At 42.3% G+C, this 22,218-nt stretch overlaps 1 protein-coding gene across 3 annotated transcripts in view; it reads right to left on the bottom strand.

Moving 5' to 3' along the window:
- Positions 1–22,218, bottom strand: part of CTNND2 (catenin delta 2) — a 975,434-nt gene that overhangs the window by 281,593 nt on the left and 671,623 nt on the right. For all 3 annotated transcript variants that reach the window (XM_061189131.1, XM_061189130.1, XM_061189132.1), the window contains one exon: positions 3,653–3,785. In XM_061189131.1, coding sequence (XP_061045114.1) covers positions 3,653–3,785 — 133 coding nt within the window. The remainder of the gene's footprint in view (positions 1–3,652; positions 3,786–22,218) is intronic.

Below are 22,218 nucleotides of genomic sequence, written 5' to 3' on the forward strand. Positions count from 1 at the left end.
ATGAAATGTAGACAGAAGGGCTAAATCAATTCAATAAAACGCAATAGAAAGACTAGAAGACTGAGTAAATCTGGCAAGTATTTGGACAATAAGTAATTACAAAAATCAATGCCCGTATATGAAGAGATGACAGGCAGCCATCCGTCACAAAGGGAGAACCATTAATGATGGTTTGGGCTTGAGTTAGAATGAGAGAACAAAATAGGTCTGTGCAAAGTCCCTACACATCTGTGTATCTGTGTGTGTGTGTGTGTGTGTGTATACACAAGCACACACGTGGCCTCCCAGTGTGACTGAAGGAGAGACAAAGAGAAACTCCAGATGGCCCACTCTGCATTTTATGTACGCCTCCTACATTTGCCCGGTTCCTCTGGCTCACTTTTACTAACTTTTATCTCATTTTGTCAACATGACATCAGGCTGTGCCCTACATACCTTTTCCTTCCTTGTCATCCCAGCCTCCCAGGTGCCCGGGGGACATTATCATGAGGTCGTGTCTGCATCCGGAGCCTCTAGGAGGTGGAGGAGAGGAATGAATTCCACATGAACCACAGCTCTAAGGACCAGCTGTCAGGAGAGGTGATACAGGCAACCTTGGGGCACCCACAGCAAAATTAAAAAATGATCACACATACACCCAGACATATACATACACACATAAAATAGTAACTTAAGTGTCTTAACTGTGTTCCTGGCCAAAAAAGAATATGAATAAATGAGTACGTCACCACTTAGCAGTTTGCATCCATTAAGTCATTTAGTCCCTACAGAGACTCTACAGGGGAGGTATCAGCATCTCTATTTTAAAGATAAGAGTCGACAATCAGTTTGTTCAAGGAGACACAGCTGGTGAGTAGGGAAGCGGCGTGGGAAGATGTATCTCTCCGACACTGATGTGTGTGCTGGTCACCCCTTCCCTCACACCACCTTTTGTCTCCCACAGGGCACGGGGATGCTTCTGATGCGGCCATACACAAGTCCATAGTCAGTTAGCTGTTGGGCGCCATTGCTAAGGAGAGGCTTCAAGGCCACTCATGGGTCATGCAGACAGAGGCAGCGACTTTGAACTTGCCCAGTCATGGCATCTGACTGTGTTGTTTCATGTTTGGGCTCTGACAGCTCTTTCTCTTCTGCCCACAGCTGAGCAAGCTGATAACAAAGCTCTCATGCCTCTTCCTTTGGCACCAGTAGGAGGTTCAAGTCATGCAAGTCCCTGTCTGCACGTACGAACCCCACCCTGGTACAGCCCATAACCACCGCCAAATCCCTGAGCCGTTCTTCTTTCCTGTGCTCTCCAGCCAAGTTCAGCCCCGTATGGGAGCCGCCCTGCTCACCCTCATAAGCCTCATTATGTGAGTAACACACCTTTTCACACCCTCGTGGGGTGTGTGCAATGTCCTCAGTCTTGACATCAGAACCAAATTTGGGGGAGGAGTCCTGCTGTTGAGGGGTAGCCACACCACTTCTGAATCAACTTTATGCCAGTCATGGGATGAAACACTTTCATGGTCTTTAGAGAAACCCTCAAAGGCATAATCTTCCAAAAATGATGGTATGTTACCCCTTAATCAGAAATCTATCCTTCATTTTGAATGGCTATTTTGTTTTATACTAAAGGCAGAGAATGATTACAATAATTACTATTTGGGACAGGAGCCACATAACTTTATTCTTAGATCATTTTAAGAGTATTTTTTGACACTTTAAGGTTATCTTAGATGAACAATAATTTCTTTTATCTCAGCCTTGGCACTACGGATATTTGGGTCTGGATAATTCCTCATTATGGAGGCTGCCCTGTGTATTATAGAATGTTCTGCAGCATCCTTTGTAACCGAGCAGGACCCTATGGGGCTTTCCCAGGACAGACCCTCTGTGTTGTCCACCTGTCTCTTGTCTGTAGAAAAACTTTAGCCAAAGAATAAATTTAATCAGAGAAGTGAGAAAATGCAGAAAGAAAGGGAAACAGTCAAGCAAGACAAAGTAAGAATAGTTTAGCCATTAAACAAAGTCGAAGACCTTTAGTTCCTCCCCAAGGGCTATAGATAATATTCTGAGCCATATTCTTTGAGCTGATTTGTAGATACTGAAACACCCACCTGGCGGAAGAAGTTAACTACATGATGCCCAGACTGAAGCCGTGACATAAGCTGCTCCATCTTGCACAATTCCAAGAACTGGCCTCAAGGACATGGGAACGAGCCGACCCTGGAACTGAAGACTAACTGCACTTAAAATAATCAAGATGACCCTGATCAGACCATGGCATGACCAATTTCGAGATGACTGTCAGAGCTGACGGTGCTGTTCTGCATGTAGCCACGTCCGCCACCTGTACACCCCCGAAACCCCCCTTTAAAAGCTCTTGCCCCCTGATCGGCAGTTGGTAGTTGCCTCTTGGACACAGGTCCACCTTCTCCCCAGGTTGCCGGCCTCCTGAATAAAGCAAGCTTTCCTTTCCTACCAACACTTGTCTCTCAAGTATCAGCTTTTGAGCGGTGAGAAACTGAACCTGAGTTGGGTTAAAACCCTGACTGCTACCCACTAGATGCTGAAGGCTCCACCACAACCTTCTTCAGTTCTGACAACCAAAGATACCTCCAGATGTTGTCAAGTGTCCCTCGGGAGGCAAAAATCACACCTGGTTGAGACCACTGCCCTATATTCATCCCATAAAGAAATATGACTGTTCAAATAAGAACGAGCACGGGTCAAGCCCTCCGTAGTCATGGGGGAAGAGAGACAGGAAAAAAAAAGATGAAAAGCTGCTAGGCTATATACATCTCAATGCAAGCAAGCAAAATCTATAATAAATTGCAATTATATCTTCAAATCTCTTCTTTCCACTCTTAAACTAATTTAGACTCATCCTCAAAATTGCTTACATGCTATGGAGATGACTCTTTGTAGCTTATAAAATCTCTTCTAAAAATTTGATTACTCAGCTGCTCATAGGCAAACGCTTTGTCCCTTGTCTAAAAAATCAGAGTTAGCTGTGCTGACCACTGTGATTTTCCAGAAATATCACACACCACAATTTATGCACTTTAAAGTATTCCAAAAACTTAGAGCATGTTAACAATTGTTTACATGCTGGACACAGATAGTAGTCTCTTTAACAGAACACATGTTATCTGTATGATATCCACTGGCATCTTTGAAAATGGCTCAGAATGCTTGGTTATAACACAAAGCTGGTTTATTGCCTAAAGTTCCCACCTTACCAATGAGTTTTCCAGAAAGGACAGAGGATACCATATATTGATGTGGGAATCTTGCTGTAATCTGACGAGACAACAAAGATGCTTTGTATTTCTTTAGGATTTAGGAGCAGAGATGACTCCAGAGATGGAATTGGGAAGAAAAAGGCAAATCACACCAAAAGTATAGCGTTTCATAATCTTATCTCTGTGATACTAGCATATACCCTTGGTCCTCTATTCCTTCAGTATTCAAATATAAAAAAGAAGAATGTATACATAAGCATGCCAAATACTTAGATGAAAAGTGCTATGCTTCAGTCGTAAATGTGGATCTAAGTTTTGATAACATAACTTTAAGCTTTGTGTTTCTTTCTCTTTGAACATTACTCTGAACACCTGAGAGGTGATGAATCTGACACCAGTCATTTGCGGTTCCAAGCAGTGCTTACCTCGGCTTTAATTTTATTGTCTCCAAAGCAGAGGTGCTGTAAATAGGCTGCAGCATTAGACTGGACCGAAGGAAACTGATGTTGCAACATCTGAATCACTTCAGGCAGTTCCGGGTCTCTCCATCCAAATTCTCTGAACAAAAGGAAGGCAGGAGAACATGAGAGGGAAATCCTGCAATACTGTTAGCCTATGGTTAACTCACTTATGTAACGCCTATGAGAGTTTACATGGGAATATTTCACAACTGATTGTTCTGGTTTCCTTACCCATGCACCAACTTAAAAAAGGATTTGAAAAGATTTCCTTGAGTAAATGGTTTGTAAGTATATACATGTGCACGTATACATATATAATCTTAAATGTATCAACTGAAGTTACATGTTTATGAAGATTGAAAAAAATGACTTAAAATGGCACATGATTTTATTAATATAGACATATTTCATTTAGGCTTCAGTAGATAATTTATAAGATCACATTTATTTTCTAATATGTTATTTCAACAGTCTTGTTCAGGTACAGCATTTAGTTAAATTATCAGACAAGAGAAAATATAACTGGATGGGTCCAATCTAAAATGTCACAATAGCAGTTAATGCCATCTTTGTTATATTTATAATTATTATTGTTATTATCATAATGTAACAATTTTCTAGGGATAAAAGTATTGTAAAAAGAAGCCTTTATATGGCTTCCCTGGCGGCACAGTGGTTAAGAATCTGCCTGCCAATGCAGGGGACACGGGTTTGAGCCCTGGTCTGGGAAGATCCCACATGCCACGGAGCAACTAAGCCCGTGAGCCACAACTACTGAGCCCATGTGTTACAACTACTGAGGCTGTGAGCCACAACTACTGAGCCTGTGAGCCACAACTACTGAGCCCACGTGCTACAACTACTGAGCCTGTGAGCCACAACTACTGAGCCCGTGTGCTACAACTACTGAGCCTGTGAGCCACAACTACTGAGCCTGCACTCTAGAGCCCAGGAGCCACAACTACTGAAGCCCGCGGGTCTAGAGCTCATGCTCCGCAACAAGAGAAGCCACCGCAATGAGAAGCCCGTGCACCGCAACGAAGAGTAACCCCCGCTCGCCACAACTAGAGAAGGTCCACGCACAGCAACGAAGACCCAACACAGCCAAAAATAAAATAAATTAAAAACAAATAAATACATTTGTAAAAAAAAACAAAGAAGCCTTTATAAAAGGAAATTATTTATTTAAAGAGTTGTTAGGTTTATTCAAACAATGTTAATAAATCTTATGCATGGTGCATTCTTTTCCTGTATCCTCCTGTTTACATCTGAGCTACTCCAAGAAACTGGTTGTTTATTTAACTTTAAGAAATATGCTCCAGGATACTTAAATCCATTCTAAAACACAAGGTTAACTGTACCATTATGCAAATGAATATTCTTTCGTGAAATCGATCAGCTCAACCAGTTAGAGCATGGCGCTAACAGAGCCGGATGTATGGGTTGCATTCTTGTATCAGGGAGCCAATTTTTAACAGAGACATAAAAGAAGCAACCTCTGAGACCACAGATAAAACCCTGACCCCACGAGCCACGAAAGGGTACTATTTCTCCGAAGGCCAGGCTGGAAGAGAGACAGCTTTGCAGCAATCACTCGACTCCTGGAAAAACAACTCAAAAGCATACATCCTATTGATGCCAGGTCAGTGTTGTCATCTCAGAAGAGGAGTCATGAAAAATGGGACAGAGATGGAGCAGACAAAGGTTAAAAGTTTCCTCATAGATTCTAACCTGTTCTCTTTATCTTTTCTTTATCACAACTGGTAGAGGTTGTCAAGCAAATCGTGAAGCATGTTGGTGCTTCCTTACAGCTACTGAAGACAGTATGGAATAGGATTCCTTTTGAATTGGCTCAGTTTTTATGGGAAAGATAAAGCATTCGATTTGATGTGCAGTAAGTACCTAATAAATTTACCTAAAATCTTAGGCAGACACCCATTTTCAAAAGGGCATATAGTACAGGAGCACCTTTGCCACAAAACATACTTAAGGGATCGCTGATAATGGACAAACTATCCGATTTTTTTTTTGGCTAGGTGATCACAGTAGAAAAAAATTATGGATGAAAACACAGGAAGCCTGTTTTTCTTTTTAATTTCATTTCCTTCCGTTGCATGATTCTAAACCACCTCAATGGGCAACATCCAGAAAGCACAGTCTTTTTTCTTATAATAGCAGCCTCTTAAAATTATATCCTTTGTTCAAGTTAAATCAAAATCTACAGAACACCTGTAAATTAAAATTAGAAGTGTCATGTAAAGACAATGGATGGCTAAGATGAATTCAGGTAAGCCTGTGCTATTGGAAAGTGATTAGTAAAGAATTCATTTCAGCCTCTTTTATTAACCAGATGGGAATTGCTCTATTAGGCTTATACAGCATAGATCAAGAACGTCTTTGAACAAGAGCTCTGGAGGAACAGTCTTAGGGGCTCTGCACACATGCAAACACATGGCCTTGCTTGTGTCGATGCAGGCATGCACAGATGCACACATGAGAGTGCATGCACGCACACACATGTGCACACACACACACACACACACACACACACAGAGCCCAAAATCAATAGAAGGAGGAAAATTCCAAAGTGTCATCCAAGCCTCTTTTTCTAGAAAAGCTTTGTGTTACCTAGATGCGATTCTGCTTGGATTTTGTGCTGCCCATGTGCTTCTAGGGAAGAGCTAGAGGAAATAAAATGCCTGTCTTATTTGGGCCAGAGTTCAGTACAAGGCATGGATTCTTCACATGAGGTCTTTTTTTTTTTTTCAATTGAAGTATAGTTGATTTACAGTGTTGTTAGTTTCACATGTACAGCAAAGTGATTCAGATATATATGTGTATATGTGTGTGTGTGTGTATTCTTTTTCAGGTTCTTTTCCCGTATAGTTATTACAAAACATTGGGTATAGTTCCCTGTGCCATACCGTAGGTCCTTGTTGGTTATCCTTCACACGAGGTCTTAATCCTTAAGAACAAAGAGTGCTCACAAGACAAAAAAAAGCTCTGGAAAAGACCAAACCAGCAGAAGAACAGCACGAGGGAAGATATGGGGCCATAAGAGGGGTTGACAGATTTGGGAAAGGTGTGCATTCAGCCGGGCTGGCTGTGGGACAGGAGGCCGCGGGGGGGGGGTGGGAGGGGCTGCCTGGGAATTACGAAGCGGGTGGTGGAAATGAAGCTGGAAAGCAAGGTTAGCATGAGATCACGAAGAGCCTTTCACTCATATACAAAAAGTCTGGGCCTGGTCTGTGGTCAGTACTGTGACAAAGAAATCTAAGGACATTTAGATATGCTTAGGCTTACAGAACAGACAAAAAAATAATCTTAAGTAATACTGCGAGTACAAACCAAAAGTCGGTTGCCAAGGTTCCCTGTTCACATGCTTTCACGCTTCCTTAACTAGCCTTATGTAGTTTCCTTTCATTTCATGCAGGAGGAAATTTAGACTTAGAGATGTTCATGAACTTAAGTGGTGGGGCGGAAATAAACTCTAGCTTCCTGCTTTCAAATAGATAAATTTAACCGTCTAACAATGATGCCTGCTGTAATCACTGTCTTGAAGTAATGTCTAAAACAGATATACTGTCTAAAACAGTGATTTTTTTTAGACAATGTCTAAAAAATAAACATGTTTAAAACCGTGTCCCTAGGGGACGTCTGACGACGCCGGAAGACAGTTTCGGTTGTCACAACTGGAAGATGCTACTGGCATCCAGGAAGCACAGGCCAGGGATGCTGTTCAACATCCTACAATGCAGACACAATCCCCTACGACAAAGAACCGTCTGTCCCAAAATATCATTAGAGCCAGGACTGAGATACCCTGGTCTAAACATGGACTGCATTTGATCATTTTTGATGAGTAAGCATGTTATAAATCTTTTACTCCGTGATTACTGTAGTAGAGCTGGCACAGGATTTGGCATCAGGATAATTAGGAAAGAGTTCAGAACTTGAGCATCTGGCTTTCTCCCTTCTAGACTATAAATACAGGAGAGTCCCTTAGTGCCTGCTGGCCTTGGTTTCCATGGATCAAAAATAGAGAATAATACCATCTATTTCATGGGAATTCTTTTTAAAAGACACCATAAAATAATCTATATGAAAGTGAAAGTGCTTGGCAAACTATTAGAAGCTAGATATATACTACTAATTGTTACTCTAAGACTGTTATAAGGGTATATATATATATATCTGTATATTTTTAAAATTTATATCATACCCATTTAATTTTAAAAAAATAACCTTTTACTGTTGTGTATTCATTTAGACATTAGACTTATTTGAAGGAATATAAGTGTAAGAAGAGACACTACTGCAGCCTGTAGTAAAAACTGTGCATTAAAATGTGCCATTTTGAAATGATTTTTCCCCCATCTCCCTTCAGAGGCAGAGTCCTAGGAAGGGCAAAGATTTTTGGATACAGTCACAGTTGGTTCAGATCCTGTTCCTCTGTGAGCGTTCCTCCTGTCTGTGTCTTGTTTGCTGCTGAATCTCCACTGGCTGGCATGCGAGGTCTGCTCTGAGTAAATGTCCGTGGAGTCCATCCGTTATACCGAGATAATAATTTCTACCTTAGAGTACTGTTGGGATGATTAGAAGTAATATATAGGACCCCCTTAGAGCAATGTCTGGCACACAGTGTGGGCCCTCAAGAAATGTCAGGTATTGTATATAACTAGATGAAGAAGAGAAGAATGAAAAATAAGAACCATCTACAATTTTCTACAGAAGCCCAGCTCATAACTCTCATTTGTTACTGGGCTTCACTTGAGAAATGTTCATGGAACTGGAGAATATGCAAATGTAACCTTTTCTCCATTAAAACTTGTCACACAGACCGACAATATTGTGACTAAACCGTCACTCTTATAAGGACTCTCTGAGTTGTTAAAATTACAAGGCGCTTAGCACAGAGCTAAATAGCAAACAGTTTGAAATTTGTTACTGTGTTAGGCTGCCGCTGAAACAGAGCTGATGTACTGTCACAACATTTTTATCAAGTTGACTTCCGTGTCGAAAAGAGCCCCAGGACAATCAGAGTCTTCAGAAATTCCAACTGTGATTTTTCAGCAAAGCTTTATGTCGGAGGGAGAGAGTTCACTTTTGACTGCAAGGTCAATAAACTACATTGGTAGTGGGGCTGTAGGGACATTATTTAAGGGTATGAAAATCTCAACCGTTTATAATCTTTTGAACTCTAGCTAAAAGTTTTAAAGACCATATTGGCTTTAACTTTTCCATCCAGAGCCAATGAGATGGGGTGTCTTGTTTTTTGATTTGGCCTTGTTGAAATGATGGGGTTAAGGGGATGTAGAGACAGTGGTCACAAGAATAAGTTAGGTGGAAAGATTTTTTTTTTTTCTTAAAATGGAGATGTTTTCATGCTTGTTGACAGATAAGAACTTATCCAATGATAAACACATGTAAGCACGAATGTCTCAATTCTCATCTCTGAATAGTTTGTCGCCAAAACAAAAAGCTGCCCTTTATATGGTTAATCACATTTAAAAAACACATCTTTGCTTTTATATAAATGGTAGCACTGGAATTACGACTGCCTAGAAAGCAAACACAATTGCCATAGTTTTTAGAAAGCAGTGTCTCTCTCCAAGCTTTACATTTTGGGAAAGCAACAGCGTTAATTCACTCAACCATAGTTTCTCGACATGTCTCTGGATGGAGCAACCATACTACTCCTTGTAGACACGTTTAGCTCCAGGGAAACTAGAAACGGGGACCACGAAGCCAGCAGTTCTTCCCTATTGTCAGTGACTTTCTTCTCATCTAAAATCTGTATTATTAATTATACCCTCTCTTTTCAAGAAATATTGAAGCAACTCAGACAAATCATCTATGATGATGTGATGAAACAGGAATGAAAAATCAAGCAGACAAAAGAGAGAGAATGCAAATGTGATGAGCACAAGGCCAGCATGCTTGCTTAACTCGCTGCAAATCCGACTCTTTCTTTACAAACTGCTCTGCTGTCAGAAGAGAAACTCATAGAGGAGAGAAGGGGCCGTCCCTGCCGGGTGAAAGGACACAATCCCCACCACTTCATGCACTAGGAAATCAGGAGGAAAGAATCTGGGATCTCTCTACCTGTCCCACTATTTGTGGCGGGTCTCTGGTTAGGATACTGTGGTAGACTGAATCATGCTCCAAAGGTGTCCAGGTCCTAATCCTTGGAACCTGTTAATGTCACCTTACATGGCAAAACGAACTTCACAGAGAATCAGAAGGTAACAGACCACTGAAGTAAGATGATATGCTGCTGCTTCTGAGAACAGAGGACGGGGCCAGGAGCCAAGGAATGCAAGGAATGCGGCACTTGAAGCTGGAAAAGGCAAGCAAAAGGATTTTGCCCAGAACCTCTGGAAGCAGCATGGCCTTGCTGACACCTTACTTATGGGCCAGTACACCTGATTTCAGACTTCTGGCCTTCAGAACCATAAGAGAAGAAACGTGTTTTTTTACATCACTGACTTTGTGTTAATTTGTATATCAGATGCAGAGGCCCATCTGACCCCAGGATATGGCCCTCCTAAGCCTAGAAGAGACCACCCCATTGGAGTGACTCCAAGGATATAGCGGGAGCTGTCTGGAGTATCCTAAGAGGCACCACCTCCAATTTATGCCTCTGGGACTCATCCCTGACTTCTGATTATCAGGCAGCTGCCTCTATTAATTTATCCTGACTTCCCAACCACTTCCTGTTTATCTATTTGGAACTGCAACTTCTCTGACCCTCAGCTTATTTCAGTAAGGCCAGTAGCCACCACTTCTCGCCATATTCCCGCAGGCTGCCTGGCTGCCTGCTTCACCTTGGGATTCAGCCATGAACCCCTCACTCCTCCAGCCAACGTTCACTGAGTGGCCACTGAGGATGCAGTATTGGACGCGGCAAAAGTTCCTGTCCTCGGGGAACCTTCTAATGGTAACTGGCAATTAATTACTGAAAGGGCAAAATATATTATTTGCCAGAGAGTGATAAGTGTGTATTGGGTTGAATAGTGTCCCCCCAAAATTCAAGTCCACTCGGAACCTCAGAATGTAACTTTATTTGAAACAGCATCTTTGCAAATGTAATTAAGGACCAAGATGAGCTCTCACTGGATTAGGACGGGCACTAAATCCAATGACAGTGTGCTTATAAGAGACAGAAAAGGACACACAGAGACAGAGAGAGGAGGTGACGTGAAAATGGAAGCAGAGATTGCAGGGATGTGGCTATAAGCCCAGGGGTGCCAAGGACTTCCTGCAACTGCCAGAAGGAGAGAGGCGTGGCATGTTTTCTCCTTCGGAGCCTCTAGACAGAACCAACCCTGCCAACACCTTGATTGGGGACTTCTGATCTCCCGAACTCTTAGAGTATAATTTCTGCTGTTTTCAGCCACCTAGTTTGTGGTTCTTTGTTATGGCAGCCACAGGAAACTGATACAAGCGTGGTGGGAAGAATAAAGCAGGGCAGACGTAGGCCAGACACGTGTGTGTGTGTATGTGTGTGTGTGTGTCCGTTGACACTGCAAATACAGTGGCCGTGGAAGACCTTCCCGAGAAGGTGACCTGGGGCACAGACCTACAGGTGCTGCCGGGTGGAAGGGACGTTCCAAAAGGGAGAACGGTCACAAGACACTGAGGCAGGAGCATGCTTGGCATGTCAGACAAGAGGTGCGAAGGCCAGCGAGTGAAGTGGCGCAAGTCTTGGGGACCATGTTGAGAGAGGCAATGGGGCCCAGATTACACAGCATTTGTCAGCCTCAGCAGGCCGTTGGCTTCTTCTCCGACAGATCTGGGAGCCAACCGAATGTCGTGATCTGGTTCATATTTTTAGAGGATCACTGTGTTGGTGGTTGCAAGGATGTATGCATCTGTCAAAACTCATAAACTACAGGCCTAAAATGGCATGCCTATTGTCTAATAATTATACCTTGATAACGCTGGGTCTACAGAGGGGATCCCTCTGGCTGTGGGGTTGAGAACGGACTGTAGGGGGCAGGATGGATACCAAAGAGATGCCCAGTGAATCCCTCCCGGAAGCCCCCTCTCCTTCTCCCATCTGCTGGTCCACATTAACTGGCGACCCCTGTTGCCTTACATCTCAGGCCCAGCCTGGAGCCAGTGGGGTGGATGCGTTAGGCTAGGACCCCCTTTTGGAGACTGGCATCTATTATTTCAGAATAAGCAGGAGCAGTTTCAACTAGCAGGTTTTCTACTGGGCTGAACTGCAGAGAGACAAACAGTAAAATAATGGGAAAATCGGTTATTTCTGAACTATTACGGATACTGGGCACCTTAAGTAAATCTTAGCCCAGCAATAGGCTTTTAGGGGTTGAGAGGTGAAAATAATGTAAAATGTTCAGGCAAAATTTATGCCATTATTTACCATTTTTAATCACATGTATTTTAAGTACCAGTGACTTTCTGCTTCTATTGAAGACTTCTGAAAGTGCATTAGATTACAAAGAATATTACCAGTTTTATTGTAATACTTATTCAGTAACAATTGAGTTTTAAATACTATTTATTTATTCATTAATGCAACTAGACTTTTTCAATAAAAGTATGCCCCACAATAAAAAATTAACTTCATACCTACAAGCATTTAGTTGCCCTGGAAATTCTAAAAGGGTGTGCTTAGTGATAACAGCCCAAGGGAAAAGAACGACAAATTAGTACCCATAAACTTCTCCTTGTAAGCCATAATGACTTTATGGAAAATGTTTATATTCTACGACTAGGTACCCATTTTAAAATTAACAATCCATTATGCTTAGGAAAATCACCTGGTCCTGTGAACCTTCAGTGGCAACAAGAGGGAAGGGATTTGATGCCCAAGATCCTGGTTAGGAGTATATCATTCACGTATTTTTAAGCAAGTTTTTACCTTGTCAACATCAGGAGCTGATGAGGATTCTACCTCAGGATTAGATTAAGAATTTGAGAAAAGGCCACAAAGGCCTGGATCATCCTCAAAAGGTTTTACTATACTATATATATACGTGTGTGTGTATTAAAGAAGACTTAATGTTAAATAATATCAAATAATGGACTAGAAATGTACAGTGTATAAATCATAGAATGCAGCACACTTATTAATCAGGTAACTGTATCATCTGACAATTCTCTGTGAAACAACTGAAACGGTGCTTTTAATGATTCTGTTGATGAAAACTTCTGAACTTCTGACAGAAGTCACATTGTATTGGGAGATATATTCTAAATGCAGGGACACCATCTCTTAAGATACCATGGGAGGCTCCACGTTTCTGGAAGTGAGAACGTGTCCCATGGCACTTGTCATCGTGTCTTTATAATGTAAGCTGTGAGCACATACTTCAGGGCCGATTGCTAACCAGAGTCTGGTCTGGGCGATAGCAGTTACTTTACCATATCCATTGCTGATTTTAGTCCTGCAAATATTTGAAGCATGTTTCACACATACAAGTACATCTTTGTCACCTTATTTTAGTTCTCCAAAGGATGACAACTTAATTTATTTCAGATAACACTGAACAGAGATACTTCCTTTAAATAAAATCTTAATAAAATCTTAATTTCTAACAAAATCTGGTCTTAGAAGAGGTACCAAGTGAGAAAGTTATTGGAAGATATTCTTTAAAATGAGGTAACCAATTGTCTGAAAATAGCACCCATGCATTGTCTCCTTCCAGAAGTATTTGATAAGGCTTTTAATGAATTAGGACTAGTCCTAGGTCCTGGGGATATGAATATTGAGTCCGGACTACAAACCACTTATAGTTTAGTGGAGAAGACAGACTATAAATAGGTAATGATCATACACTGAGTAAGAGACATTATTCAGAAAATGCAAGAGCTGCATTTAAAGCCCTTGTAGGTGACCTCTCGCCTTCAGGACAGTGCCGGATTCAAATTAGTCTAAACGATAACAGAAATAGGAATTGAAAGCAGCTCTTTTGCCCCTTTCCTGTTTGCCCATTTCTGTTCCCCTCTAACCTTAAAAGAACCTAATTATAGGAATGAGATCCCTAAACAACTGAAACTAACTCCTGACTTATGTTCTCCTGAAAGTACACCGTGTCTTGTCTAACCTGTTGATTCTTCTCCTAGATAAAAAGAAGTAAGACTAGCTTTCTACCCCCAGTAGCCCCCCTAAGCAATCCTGCAGGTAGATCACGTGGGCAAGATAACATCTGAAGAAAGAGTCAGCCAGTCCGCACACAATGGAAAATGACGCAGAACCCAACCTCCTGCCCCTCCATTTTGCCTTTAAAAACTGCCATGGCTGAGCAGAATCACCGGAGTTGGTCTCTGGACACAAGTCCACCTTCTCCCCAGATTGCCGGCTTTGCTGATTAAAGAACGTTTCCTTTCTACTGACACTTGCCTCTCGAGTTATTGGCTTATGAGCGGTGAGTGGCCAAACCTGAGTTCAGTTACATTATTACTAACATTTATAAATAACTATACCATCATGAGTAGCCATAATGATGGCTTACAATTTCCAAAACTTTCACATATGTATTTTTGTTTGATTTTCTTTACATTTTGGAGTGGGAAGGGACCTTAGCTAGCATTTCCTGTGCTTATTGTGGAGACGGGGAAATTCAGGTCAGACAGTTCAGTGACTTGACCAAGGTCACAGATGAGCCTGTGAATGGAACCTGGTGCCCAACTGTCAAGATTCAAAGCTTAATCAAAGTGACATTTGCCCAAGCTAACTCATTCATCAGTCTGTGTTGCAATGCACTCAGCCTCTAGTTCCAAACATTCCCGCCTCTGGATTGTAGCAGTCAGTAATGTGGGGGCATTATTATCTAGTAGAAAAAGCATGTTATCTAAGAAGGAAGAGAGCGCTAATTCTTATGGTTTTGTGGATAATTTCCTGATGGACACGGGGTCATGTGGTGTAAGGGGGTGGTATTCAGGAAGAGTAAACTTCAAAAACCAAGTTGCTACCATGTTGATGCCATCCAGCCAAGACCATCAGGACCACACATGCCCATGGCTTATTGCTCCCAAGAAAGAACCTATATCACGGGACTGTGGGGCATTTCAATAAGATGGTGTTAGAATATACTTCCAGGATTTGGGCTTCGTGCTTTGGGCAGATTCAAGGGAGCAGGACTTTGTTCTGGATTGGTTGCTGCCAGGATGAGGGGGAAATTCTGTGACTGAGTATCTTAAAGACTCTTATTGAGAAGAATGAAGAACTGAGCAAGGCTCAAACCACGACTGGTGAAGAAACAGCAGTCATTCAAATGATCCAGGAAAGGTGGTTGTTTTCATCAGTTCTGTGGTTCAGACAATGTTCATGTTTTGTCTGTGTTCAGACATGATTAGAAGGGGGCCTTGATTTTGTCTGGAACCATCATTGTGGTTCATCAGAGTGGCCTCATGAGATGTTTATATTCTGTGAAATTGTTTATGCTCAAGAGGAAAACAGGCCTCACTGTGGATGCCTGACCAGCTCTTCTCTTTCTTGGCCACGATGCCTGGGCTGCCCAGTGAGGAGAACCAGGGGGCCACAGAAAGGGAAGGGAAGGTGCTAAAGACAAGCATCCTTTTCTGACCCTGGCTGCCTCTGCAGAGGTGTCACTCTGGGGCTTAAATGGTGTTGTTAAGCTCTGTCAACATGACACCAAAACTACAAGTGACAAGAAAAGGAAAGAAAAGAGAGGAAACCAGTGGCTCTGTCTCCATGAAGCCACACTCCAACCCTTTTTGTATCGTTGACTGGTTATTTTGCAATCTTATAGACAGCAAGTCTGACACTTGAGTATAAAATCCTGATGAATGACTACACGTATCATGTCTCTTAGCATTTTTTGTTGTTGTTACCTGAAGAAATGCATTAGGAATGGAAGGAAAGATTTTGGGAGTCGTTGTTTAACTGCTAAAATAGGGGAAAAAAAAAACAACCCAAACTATCGACATTCAGTTAGGTCTGTTGTTACTAGTGTCCATATCAAAAACACGCCTATCTGGGTCTATTACTTCACTTTGCTCTTAAAGGGATTCTAAAGAAGCTGTGAATACTCTGGGTAAACTCTTAATGTTAGAAAAAAGAAAAAAAAAAAAAAGAATACAGTGTTCAGGTGGCCATTCACAATTATTTCTCATGACTAGACATTAGGTGCAAAGGAATTCCATTCATAGATATTTCCTTTCATCATATTTCACAGTACTTTTGCTACAAAACTATTAATTTACCTCCATTTCTGGTGTTTGGATGTTTCCAAATATAAAATGCAGAGGATATAATCACCTTTTATTTTGAATAAAATAACCAACACTGGCTATTTATTAGTAGGTCTTACAGATGATGGGTGAAAGGGGTAGGGACCGGCCAGCTGTATACCGTTATACTGAAAGATTCCATACATGTGCAACTGAATACATTAAAGCTTCTTTTTAAAGTGCCATAGTAAAAAAAAAAAAAAAAAAAAGTAAGAAGAAAGTATTTCTTTCAAGATGATAGTGTTCAATAACCTTTAATTTCTACACATTGATGAAGTCTTAGACTAGGCTTTTATTACCTCTGTGTCCACCTAACTCTCAGTGGAATGGCTGTGATTAATTTGAAAATTAATTGAAAACTGCAATGAGTTTAAAGACATTGTTATCGCTGCCACAGATTCTTACAACTTAAATCGAGGTAGATGGGTGCACAGGGCTGATGGAATAGTTTTGATTACAGAAAAAAAAGAGCAAATGGCAGATAAATATAGTTTCCTTTGTGCAGATAATAAAAGCATACAATGTTTCTTTTACATTTTTCCACTAATAAACAATTATGGTTTCTTCATCAAGCATTTCTTTATTCACTAGAAAAACATTGTTTTAAGTTCAGCAGCGAACTGAAGCCACAAGGAAACAAATAATTTGGCTCTTGAAGAAAACTAATTTAATATTTAATTGTATAAACTCAATTTTTGAATCAAATACTTTTTCTTTGTGAGAAGTGACTGAACACAATAAATGGGCAGAGCTTGACTTTGTATCATTTCAGAGGCTCCCAAACCTCATAGATCACAGGGCCCTTTGTGTCTGTTAGTTTTTCACATGGTGCCCCGGGCGAAAGAGATGCCTGACCATTTCATTTGTTAAGGAGTCAGGTCGGGCTGTGGCAGCGAAGACACACTAGGAGTTTGGGATTAACATACACGCACGACTATATGTAAAATAGATAACCAACAAGGACCTGCTGTAGAGCACAGGCAACTCTGCTCAATACTCTGTAATAACCATATAAAGGAAAAGAATCTGAAAAAGAATAGATACATATATATATTTATGTAGAACTGAATCACTTTGCTGTGTACCTGAAACTAACCCAACATTGTAAGTTAACTATACTTCAATTAAAAACAAAAAAAGGAGCCCGGTCCAAACAACTTAAGAATTGTCTCTGCCCTGATGAGCTAGTGCCTTCTGGGCTGCACACTTCTCAAACCTTGACATCAAACATTGCCATCTTTGGTTCCTCTCGTATCAATGTTCACAAGGCATTTGTTTTTTTTTTTAATTAATTTATTCTTTTATTATTATTTCTTTTTATTGGAGTATAATTGCTTTACAATGTTGTGTTAGTTTCTGCTGTACAGTGAAGTGAGTCAGCTATATCTATACATATACCCCTCTGGGACCTCCCTCCCCCCCTCATTCCACCCAGCATTTGTTTTTTATGACAGAAACCTCTGGAAATCCAGGTCTGCAAAGTTATGACATCATCCAGCGTGGTACAACTGAATTTTTTTTATTGGAATATCATTGATTTACAATGTTATCTTAATTTCTGCCATACAGCAAAGTGATTCAGTTTTTTTCTTCTTTATATCCTTTCTACCAGTAGGTGTTACCTTTTCTTTTTAAAATATTTATTTATTTATTTATTTTTGCCTGTGACGGGTCTTAGTTGCATCATGCGGGCTCTCTAGCTGCAGTGGGCGGGCTTGGTTGCCCCACGGCCTGTGGGATCTTAGCTCCCCGACCAGGGATCGAACCCACATCCCCTGCATTGGAAGGCAGATTCTTTACCGCTGGACCACCAGGGAAGTCTGGTACAATTGAATTTTGAAACTGAACTAACTCAAGCTCATGCTTCACTTGGCTTCTGACAGATGCTGTGTTTCCCTCAAAAACTTAAAGGATCCTGAGGAGCCCCTGTGATTTTGCTGTGTCGCCCTGGCGCTCCTTGGAACACAGCTTGGGAACAGCAGTAAATGAATGGTCCCTCCAATAGCTATGACTTAAACCTAAATGAGGAATTTTAGCATAACAAAGAATTATTGGGGAAGGGGAACTTTCTATTGTAAGTTTAAATATAGAATTTCAATTAAGTGTCACAGAATATAAGTTTAATGAACAAAAACACTTGTCGGGCTTCCCTGGTGGTGCAGTGGTTGAGAATCCGCCTGCCAATGCAGGGGACACGGGTTCGAACCCTGGTCTGGGAAGATCCCACATGCCACGGAGCAACTAGGCCCGTGAGCCACAACTACTGAGCCTGCGCGTCCAGAGCCTGTGCTCCGCAACAAGAGAGGCCGCGATAGTGAGAGGCCCACACGCCGCGATGAAGAGTGGCCCCCGCTCGCCGCAACTGGAGAAAGCCCTCACAGAAACGAAGACCCAACACAGCCAAAAAAAAAAAAAAAAAAAAATATTAGTAGTCAATTGAGTTTTCTTCCCAAGGACTCTGTAAGGTAGGGTCTATGATTATCTTTACTTTATAGATAAGGAGACTGAGGTCAGAGAGTTTAAGTGATTTGCCCAAAGTTGGTAGAAGGAAGCCCCAAGAGTCACCTTGGGTTTCCATAAGTCCATACCGTATGCTCACTGCATGAAGCTGAACCCAACCCATTCATGGCTGTGGTTCTCAGGGATGGTTAAGGAAGCTGGACTTTGGGCACAAAGGAGTAATTTATCCACAGGTGGTGCAAAGAATACTGTTCCTATTTTGCCAGATAAAATTAAACACACTCAAGTTTTTTGGTGCTGTGTAGGGAGTGCCTGACTTCCATCTGAATAAGTGACAGAGGTGCAGGCTATGCTCAGAGGCAAGATCTCAAAGAAGGCTTTCTTCCACTAGGTCACAGGAGATGCACATTTCCTCAAGTTATGACAGCACTGAGATTCAGTCTACCGGGGATGTAAAAATGAAAAAGCAGAAGATTTGGTCTAGATTTTTCTGTTTTTAAAATCCAAATAGACGGTGTAAGATCTATGAAATATTTCTCGGAGTTAACAGAAGCAAGTATCACCCTCCTTCGCAGATTTGAAAATACTTCTGGTTGACTAAAATGTTATGTTCAGTTTGATAGTCCAGACACCAGCTGTAAAAGGCACTACATTAGGTGAACAACACTGACAATTCAGCTGAGTATCTTCATTGCTCAGAGCAGTGCCAAGTGGTTTGGGTGGTTGTTTTAATTTAAGATCTGTATTCTGGATGATGCCAGAACTCAAAGTTTAGGGATCCGTTTTAAACACCTTCCCTTCATTCCCTATTATGTATGTGTCATCGATGAGTGCTTGTAACTATGCCTTGGCCTATTTACATTGAGTCTCTGAAATACTTGAGACTGTAAGTTACTGCCTATTGTGTGATTTAGAGGCTGGAATCAGTAACGTAGGGGAGGGGATGGAACAAAACTAAACCTTATTTATGGAAAACATGGGCCTTTCCAGCTGCAGCCGAGACGCCCAGGTCTGGGCTCCTTCCTGCTACGGTCTGGCATCCAGCTCTCTCAGAACACCCTTCCCAGAGAGCAGACTTTGCATCTGCTGGTTTTACACACAACCCAACCAGAACTTCAGGCAGGCAAGTGTATGACAAAGAAGCATCTTTGGATCCTAGCTCTTTTTCTGTTCGTTTAGCAGCTGGGGAGATAGCAACTATTTTTGGGAAAAGACTCTTAGAACTAAAATCACCATAATATTATAACATAGAGAAAAAGTCAGTCTTGTCTCATTTTCTCTGAAATGTAAACTCCGTAAGTTGCCATGAGCATGATAGTTACCCAATCGAGAAGGATGCTGATGAAGGGCTAGGCAGGCACCATTATCCCATAAGAACACGAATATTTACAAGGGACTCTTTCTTCTTTATCAGTTGGGAAGAAAATATTACCGCAAATAAAAGAGTGGTTATTCAGTTCCTCCCTCTCTCTCAACTCGCAGTACCCAATCAGCCACGAGAACTGTAAATTCAATTTCCACAGCAGTCCCATTGCTGGAGCCGTGGCCCACGGCCTCATTACCCCTTGCTTCGAAAACTGTGACGTTTCCTAATGGGCTCCCTCACTCCAGGCTGGAACCCCCAGTTTCTCCTGCACACTACCACTGCTGTGTTCTAGAAGCTTTAGAAGCCGCAATCCTTCTAAGGGCAAACCTGAACGTCTCACGGACCTTCTAGAAACCCTCCACTTGCATTCCATCACTCACAGGACTTTGCTCCAGAAAAACCCCCATACCCGGCCCCTGCTTCCTCCCAATGCTGTACTGTTTGTACTTCCCTACTCAGGCCTGGCAGCGCCACTTCTTCCACTGCTAACTTGGCTCATTTCCCATTTGCCTGGCAAATGCTATTCTGCACCAGCATTAGCACCTGTAAAAGCCCTTTTCTGATGACAAAGAAGTTGATAATATCTATAGCGATATTGGTATGTTAGCCTAGATACTTAAACTATCACCTGTGGGTCACACCACTGTGGAGAAAACGGTATCTAGTTCCTGACACTATGGAAATTTCTCTGGCTTCTCTTGTGGCAAGCCAACAGAGTTTGTAGCACTTGTCACCCTGAAATTTTACACTTATCTGTGTAACTGGTTAATGATGGTTTTCTTCACTAGCGAAGTCAACTCCAGCGAGCAGGGGTCATGGGTTTTTTGAACTCATTACAACGCTCCTCGTGTACATAAGCATACTGGTTTATGTTTAGTAGGTACTCAGTGAACAAATGAAATTATTCCAAGGTAAAAACATCTCAAGGACAAACAGTAACAACGAAAGAAAGCATATAAATGCAAATATCATTTAAGTGCTAACTTAATAGTTACCTGCTCCCTTGCTTGCCATACCTCCCTGACCCCATTCCTTCATTCTTCACTATTTACCGAGTGTCAAGAAGACACAGCGAATAATGTAAGATCACGGGGCCGCCAGGAGCTTCCGTCTGGGAGGCTGAGGACTGAGGGAAGGGGTAGAAGACACACGACTAAGGCAGGGCTGCTCACCCTCAGCACTATGGACTTTTGGGGTTGGATAATTCTGGGTTAGGGAAGCGAGGGGCTTCTTTGTATTGTAAGATGGTATTGCAACATCCCTGGCTTTGACCAACTAGAAGCCAGTACAGGTATCCCCTTACACCACTTTGCTTTTAGGAAAGACCTATATTAGTATGTGTGTTTGCTAACCGAAAGAAATCCGGAAAGGGTTTCCCCTTTTACAAAAAAGAAAAAAGGCAAAAAGTGAAAATTGCTTCTTCGCTTCACACCATTTCGGCTTATGAAAGGTCTCCTAGGAACACTTTACGTCATGATAGTGGGGGAAGTGTGCAGTACCTCCCTCCAGCTGTGACAACCCCAAATGTCCCCAGGTGTTGCCCAATATCCTGGGGAGTGGGGCTGCAGAGTCGCCCCCTGCTGAGAACCACTGGTGTAAGGAAGATTTCTGATGCCACCGGAGAAAGGCCACAGGAAACTCATCGGCTCTGGTCCCATGACGTAGGTCTCCGCCAACTCCTTTCCTGCTGATGAAGTTGCCGAAAGACAGAGCAGGCTTCCTGTATGGGATTTCAGGGAGTTCTGGTCTAGATTGTGGGGCTGAGGGAAAGAGTAGGGGGAAGGTGTACAGTAAATACCTCTTTTACCTTCGGTTCAGGCACCTAAGTGAATGAATAGGCGTCCGCCCTGCGTGAGGCGCAGAGAACCACATGGCAGGTGGCAGGTGGAGAGGGGATGTTCCAGGACTTCGACAGCCACCCCGGCGGCAGACTGATGGCTGACAGGCCTTCTACAGTACAGCCTGCCTTCTCAGAGCTCAGTACAACCATGGGCTGAAGGGATGACTATTTTATGCTAGCTCCCCACAGGCAGCTCTGCAGTCTGTGCATATATTTGCAAGAAAAGGTACCTGGGTGTCCCGGTACTAAATAACTCTCCTCATGCCTTTTAACATCATCCTCGTTCTCCTGTCACCCTGCCAGATCCTCCTCCATCAAAGACTAGAGCTGGGGTAGCATTTTCAGTCATTACATTCCTGGGGTGAATAAAGCTCTGCAACTGATGTGGTGTCTCAGTCAAACTGAGATCTCACTGCAAGTCAGATCCTTTCAGCCCCGCTTCCATGAGCACCGTGACGGCAGGAAGCTCGCCTGGTACCTCAGGCTTAATGGATTTCCTGTAACAAACCCCAGACATCAGAGCAGCCCAAAACCCTTCCCATCAGGGATCCCGTCATATGTCGCCTTGTAACAAGGGCCACAGGCAAGGCAGGCAACAGACATATGGGCCAGAGGGGCTGGAAAGCTGGTAAAGCTGAA

The sequence above is a fragment of the Eubalaena glacialis genome, chromosome 4, assembly GCF_028564815.1.
Source record: "Eubalaena glacialis isolate mEubGla1 chromosome 4, mEubGla1.1.hap2.+ XY, whole genome shotgun sequence".
NCBI lineage: Eukaryota > Metazoa > Chordata > Mammalia > Artiodactyla > Balaenidae > Eubalaena > Eubalaena glacialis.